Below are 7,072 nucleotides of genomic sequence, written 5' to 3' on the forward strand. Positions count from 1 at the left end.
AAAGCCCCCCCCTGAACTCCCGACCTCCCCCCGTCTCTTGACTGCCCCCTCCAGAACCTCCCTGCCCCTTCTCCCACCCCCTGGCCCCCTTGTTGTTGACCTTCGCCTAATGTCTCTGTGAGCTTGCTCAGGCCTGAGCCGTTCGTCCCGGCATGCTGGGCGGCAGTGGGGGAAGAGCTCCAGACTGCCGGAGGCGATCTGCGAATGCAGGGAGGGAGTGCTCTCTGCTGCAGGGGGGAGGAGGGGGAAGTGGAGGAGGGGTCTCTCTGGCTGTTGGAGCCCCATGTAAGTGGCACCATCTGGCCGGCTGTCCTGTTAGCCCCGCGCGCTCTGCATGGGGGGGAGGGAAGTCCGGACATTTACAAATTCCCCCCGGACGCTATTTTTAGCTCAAAAAGCCGGACATGTCCGGGGGAATCCGGACGAATGGTAACCCTAGATTTACCTTGAGAATATGGAAGCTGTGTACAAGTGTACATGCCTATCTGCCTACTCCAAATTAGAGACCACTACTTGCAAGTGTAAGCTATCACATGCAGCTCACAAATGGACCTGACCCTGTTACAATACAGAGAGCATCAGACAAGAATGACAATTGATTTATACTGATTCAGCAGTTCTTGTGGTGTTTCATTGGGACCTATGCATTAAAACCTTTTATTGGTCCTTTTGAGGTAAGGAATGAAGTCACCAGTGGTAAGGAGAGAGCTGCGTCCATTAGTGAGGCAAAGAGTCACACCATCCCATTCCTGAGCAGCTAGTGTCTAACTGCGGCTGAACTGATTCCCTGATTGTTTAACAGACTTTTGAATGCATGTAGAAAAATTGTCACTTAGTGAAGACTTTGAATTCAAGATTATTTACTTCGGAGACCTCTAATGCCCACAGGAGCTCTGCATTGACATCAACAACTGCACTTGTTGGAGTCTCTATTGCTTCTGGGCATGACAAGGATGAGATTCAGCCAAGTGAAAACATACTGCAGCCAGGCAGCAAGTACCTGGAAAAATAAGTCTATAATATGTTGATTTGTTTTTCTCCTTTTCAGTGCAGCTTGGATGCTTCTTCTTTGTTTTAGCTTATATTAGAAACAGATTACTTTTTGTAACGTTGGAAACTTTGGAACAGTGTTTGTTTTGTTTGTATGTAACTCAAAAATTGCTAAGTTACTTTCAATCCATTGTGAAAAATAAGGGCCTGGAGGCTCACAATTTGTATGTCACATTGGCGCTTGATGTGATTTGGAATGACCAAGCTATAAACCCTGAAAATAAGGATTTTATAGTTAAGAGAGAATAAACTTGCTTTAAACCAGTTTTTGAAGTGTTATGTGGGCTGGACTGAAACTAAATGGGTATGTCTACACTGCATTGTAAACCTGGGTCTGTGGAACCCAGTCTTGTGGACTCTGTTTCCAAGCCCATACTTGAGCATTCATACTGCATTGTGAAGCTGGGTTTACAGTAGCTGGAACCAGGTCTCACAATCATGGTAATGCATCCATCCTCCACTCTGCAGCACTTCTGATTTGGGTCTGTGGCTTGAGCTTTGTCCATGCTGCAAGATGACAAGTTGTATCCGACTCTCAGTGAGACTTGGGGTTGGAAAGATTTATGTGTGGATGTGGGGGAGAGGGGGTTGTGCTCAAACCTGAGTCTGAGGCCAGGTTTACTATGCAGTGGAGACATACCCAGTGGGACCCGGTGTTACCCAAACTTTGGGCCCAACAAAAACAACAGTTTCCTCCCCTTGTGTGCAGAGGCCAAAGCTTTCAATAGTGTTGAACAGATACTCTTGGTCCCCTCCACGAATGATCTTTCCAACCCCATCAAAACCCCAGTCCCTCTGTCCCACAATCTGTTTATTCATCTGTAAAATAGTTTCCCAAGAGAAGTGGTAGAAGTCCATCATGTGGGACTTTTAAAACTAGCAAATATGCTCCTTTATGGGCAGGAAGATGGATTGGATAACTAACAGGCTGTCTTTTTCCATAGCAACTTCTTTGATTTTGTTATGACTATAAAATGTTTGCTGCGTATGATGTATAACACTTATAGTTGGAAAGGAGTACAGAGAAATAACCAACCAGAAGTGCTGAGTTTATGTACACTTGAAGTTTAATTCCTTTTATATACAAATGCAACTTTTGTCATATTAATTGAGTATGATTAATCTGATCCTGCACACTATTGAGAGCCTTTAGTTGCCTTTGAAGCTGAATGGGAAACATGTACACTCATATCTCTCTGGTGGTATTGATCACTTTGTAGGCTTGTCACCTTATTCCTCATGATCAGGTATTTTCCCCACGCTTTGTACTAGTGTTCCCACTTGTACTTTGCTCAAGGCAGCAATACAACTAACTAACAAATGAAGACGCACAATTTTAAAATCCTCAAATACATTAATCAGAGCATTATGGAAACAGAATTTCTAAGCATCATGTAATGTGGCATTGCTACTATTACTTTGTTTTGGTGGGGGAAACCCACGAGCAAGTCAACCAAGATCCCCCCCAGGGGAAGCCAATGCATCAAATAGCAGACCTGGTTTGAAATCTGAGCCCTTGGATCTCTGTTTTGCTTATCAATACAAACGTATTCCATACAGAAATAGATCCTCACATCAAGGCTTCTGCAGAGCAAAGCATTATATTTTGCTTCATCCCTTACATACAATACTTGTTAGTTGAGATTGTTGATCCAGACTTTCTCCTGGGGCTATGATGATAATGCATAATCATTCTGCAATTGTTACCAATTATGTGGGTTTATTTTTATCTAAGCCTCTTTAGTCCTTTTAAAAATTTCTATAGCAACTTTGATGTTTATGGAATATATAATACATTTAATCTGTTATGATGCATATTGCACATTACATCTCTGAAAATAACAGGTGATGTATTGCAAACATTATGGGTATTTCATTTTAACTGTTTATGATATTACTATCTGCTTTGCAAGAGAATGGGTAGACCCGGGATTATCCTTACTACTTCAAGCAGAGAGCTAAAAATTAATTGAAGAGGAATATATCCTTTCCAAATACAAATCTTTAGATGTAAAAATGTGCAGTAAGAGCTGATCCCTATATCAAAGGCACTTAAAGGCCTGGTCTACACTAGGCGTTTATGTCGAAGTTAGCGCCGTTAAATCGAATTAACCCTGCACCCGTCCACACTGCGATGCTATTTAGTTCGACATAGAGGTCTCTTTAATTCGACTTCTGTACTCCTCCCCGACGAGGGGAGTAGCGCTAAATTCGACATGGCCATGTCGAATTAGGCTAGGTGTGGATGGAAATCGACGCTAATAGCTCCGGGAGCTATCCCACAGTGCACCACTCTGTTGACGCTCTGGACAGCAGTGCGAGCTCGGATGCTCTGACCAGCCACACAGGAAAAGCCCCGGGAAAATTTGAATTTGAATTCCTTTTCCTGTCTGGCCAGTTTGAATCTCATTTCCTGTCTGGACATCGTGGCGAGCACAGCAGCACTGGCAACGATGCAGAGCTCTCCAGCAGTGATGGCCGTGCAGTCTGGGAATAGAAAGAGAGCCCCAGCATGGACTGATCGTGAAGTCTTGGATCTCATCGCTGTGTGGGGCGATGAGTCCGTGCTTTCCGAGCTGCGATCCAAAAGAAGGAATGCAAAGATCTACGAGAAGATCTCTAAAGACATGGCAGAGAGAGGATACAGCCGGGATGCAACGCAGTGCCGCGTGAAAATCAAGGAGCTGAGACAAGGCTACCAGAAGACCAAAGAGGCAAACGGACGCTCCGGATCCCATCCCCAGACATCCCGTTTCTACGAGGCACTGCATTCCATCCTCGGTGCTGCCGCCACCACTACCCCACCAGTGACCGTGGACTCTGAGGATGGGATACTGTCCACGGCCGGTTCCTCAGACATGTTAGGGGACGGGGAAGATGAGGAAGGAGATGAGGAGGGCGAGGCAGTTGGCAGCTCTCACAACGCTGATTTCCCCGACAGCCAGGATCTCTTCATCACCCTTACAGAGATCCCCTACGAAGCGTCCCCAGCCATTACCCCGGACACAGAATCTGGTGAAGGATCAGCCAGTAAGTGTTGTAAACATCTAAACATTTATTTTTAACAAAACAGGAATATTAACAATTAAAAGAATGGGTTGTTCATGATTAGTGTGCCCTAGGCGCTTAACGGTTTAGTAAGGGGCAGTGCAAGTTTTGAAAAGAAATCTAGCAATGTCCGGTTTTCAGTGATTGTCCTGCACAAGCCGCTCTACTGTGTATTCCCTGCTACTGCAGCTACAGTAAAATGCGGTCTATATGTGCGGGGATAGAGCAGTAATCCTCCTGGGACATCTCGATGAAGCTCTCCTGGAGGTAACTTGAAAGCCGTTGCATGAGGTTCTTGGGGAGAGCGGCCTTATTGGGTCCTCCGAAGTACGACACGTTGCCGCGCCACGAGATTATCAGGTACTCGGGGATCATTGCTCTGCACAGCAGGGCGGCATACGGCCCTGGTCTTTGGAGGCTTTCCCGGAGCATTCTCTCTTTGTCGCTCTCGGAGATCCTCATCAGGGTGATGTCGGCCATGGTGACCTGCTTTTAATTAGGTAGGGGAATGTTAGTGTTGGGACTGCTTTCCCGTTCCTTTACAGAACTGTCACCGCTGGTTTGCAGCCACGCGGTGGAGGCGGGAGAGGGGCAGCCGAAAGGGATCATTCCCGGGGACAGCCGCGAGGGGGTGGGACAGGGGCAGAGTTCCCGCTTGCCGGATTGCTGGCAGCAGGGACTGACATTGATTTAAATGTGAAATGAGGCCAGTGGTAATATAAAAGTTTTAAACTGCCACAAGTGTACGGCTTACCATGTCTGCCTGCAACAGAAATTCCGTTGTGCTGCCTCGCTTCTCAAATGTGCTGTTCAAGACCCCAGGCACAGAATGCGAAGGCCGAGAATTCGACCTTGTGCTGAGTGCGCATGTGAAAGGTGCTGTGCATGGTCTTGTTCACAGAGAAAGACTATGTTCTTTGTTCACAACTACATTTATCTTTCAGAGGAATTCACTCCCTTTTTCCCATTTCCACAGCCCCGTCTGCGACTGTCTCACAACCTAGCCTGGAATCACACTCCCAGAGGCTAGCGCGGATTAGGCGTAGGAAGAAGAGGACACGGGAGGACATGTTCTCTGAGCTTATGGCCTCTTCCCAAGCCCAGGCAGCACAGCAGACCCAGTGGCGGGAGAACTTGACCCGAATGCACCAAGCCAACATGGATCGGGAGGAGAGGTGGCGGCAGGAAGACCAGCAGGCGACTCAAACGCTGCTTGGACTACTGAGGGAGCAAACGGACACGCTCCGGCGCCTTGTGGATGTTCTGCAGGAACGGAGGCAGGAGGACAGAGCCCCGCTGCAGTCCATCTCTAACCGCCCTCCCCCGCCACCAAGTCCCATACCCACCTCACCCAAAGTGCAAAGAAGGAGAGGCGGCAGAGTCCCTGCTAACTCTCACTCCACCCCTGCAGAGAGCTCTAGTAGCAGAAGGCTCTCATTTCCCAAAATTTGAAAAGTTCTTTCCTTCCCGCCTGACACAAGCCCACGTCCAAGTTTCACCTCCCAATGCCATGTGTAGTTGATAATAAAAAATTCGTTTCTGTTAACTACTGTTTCAATCATGTTCTTTTGGAGGAGGAGGGGAAAGGGGGTTGGAAATTGGACAGGACAGTCTCCTTTGGCAGGGTACATAGTCGGGGGCAGGCACAGCAGCAGGGCACATACACAGTGCAGTGATGCAGTGACTAGTTGCCCCGGTTAGTCTGGGAGGTTGTTTTGATGTAATGTTGGGGGGGGTGGGTTGCTCTGTGACTTTGTGGCGGGGGAGGGCAGTTACAGATCTTAAGCGCCGGTCCTTAGACAGGATCACAGAGCCACACAGCATGGGATCTGTAACCGTCCTCCCCCTGCCACAAAGTCAAATAGACCTCCCATACACACAGTCCCGATCAGGAGGGGTGACAGGCTCCGTTGAAACAAGCATCCCACCGCAGCGGAGCCTGTCAATCCTTGAGTTTAGAAGCTGCATTCGCATCACAACACTAGACCCGCCCCGCACCACAGTCTGCGTCCCAGTTTTAAAAAATTCCCGCTAAAACAGTATTAAAGAAAACGGTGTGCTTTAACAAAGTAGAACTATTTTTATTTCGACACGTGTGTTGGAGGGGGGGTGAAGGGGGTATGTAACTGGATAGGATAGTCAACATTACCTGGGTAAAGAAACGGGGGCAGGTTTAGCTTCTCAGTACACAAACTATAAAATCACAGGTTACCCTGCTCACTCAGGAACTTTGCTTTCAAAGCCTCCCGGATGCACAGCGCTTCCCGCTGGTCTCTTCTAATCGCCCGGCTGTCTGGCTGTGAGTAATCACCAGCCAGGCTATTTTCCTCAACCTCCCACCCCGCCATAAAGGTCTCCCCCTTGCTCTCACAGAGATTGTGGAGCACACAGCAAGCTGCTATAACAATGGGGATATTGGTTTCGCTGAGATCACAGCGAGTCAGTAAGCTTCTCCATCTCCCCTTGAGACGGCCAAAAGCACACTCCACCACCATTCTGCACTTGCTCAGCCGGTAGTTGAAGAGTTCTTTTTCAGTGTCCAGGGCGCCAGTATAGGGCTTCATGAGCCAGGGCATTAGCGGGTAGGCTGGGTCCCCGAGGATGACTATAGGCATCTCCACATCCCCAACAGTTATTTTGTGGTCTGGGAAGTAAATACCTTGTTGCAGCCGTCTAAACAGACCAGAGTTCCTGAAAACACGAGCGTCATGAACCTTGCCCGGCCATCCCACGTAGATGTTGGTAAAACGTCCCCTGTGGTCCACCAGTGCTTGCAGCACCATGGAAAAGTATCCCTTTCGGTTAATGTACTGGGTGGCCTGGTGGTCCGGTGCCAGGATAGGGATGTGAGTTCCATCTATGGCCCCACCGCAGTTTGGGAATCCCATCGCTGCGAAGCCATCTATGATCGCCTCCACGTTTCCCAGGGTCACTACCTTTGGCAGCAGTACATCAACGATTGCCTTCGCTACTT

At 48.2% G+C, this 7,072-nt stretch overlaps 1 protein-coding gene across 1 annotated transcript; it reads left to right on the forward strand.

The window, feature by feature from the left end:
* The first annotated feature begins 3,242 nt into the window (after positions 1–3,242).
* LOC135972635 (uncharacterized) lies at positions 3,243–5,644 on the forward strand. Its single transcript, XM_065551289.1, has 2 exons — positions 3,243–4,080; positions 5,075–5,644. The coding sequence occupies exons 1-2, from the start codon at positions 3,504–3,506 to the stop codon at positions 5,548–5,550; spliced, it is 1,053 nt and encodes a 350-aa protein (XP_065407361.1). The 5' UTR covers positions 3,243–3,503; the 3' UTR covers positions 5,551–5,644.
* The last annotated feature ends 1,428 nt before the right edge of the window (positions 5,645–7,072 follow it).

Source organism: Chrysemys picta, chromosome 7 (genome assembly GCF_011386835.1).
Source record: "Chrysemys picta bellii isolate R12L10 chromosome 7, ASM1138683v2, whole genome shotgun sequence".
Taxonomy (NCBI): Eukaryota; Metazoa; Chordata; order Testudines; family Emydidae; genus Chrysemys; species Chrysemys picta.

Coding starts and splice junctions, on each gene's coding strand:
- LOC135972635 (XM_065551289.1), top strand. CDS start 3,504: ATGCAGAGCTCTCCAGCAGTGATGGCCGTGCAGTCTGGGAATAGAAAG. Junction 4,081..5,074: donor ATCTGGTGAAGGATCAGCCA/GTAAGTGTTGTA, acceptor CCATTTCCACAG/CCCCGTCTGCGACTGTCTCA.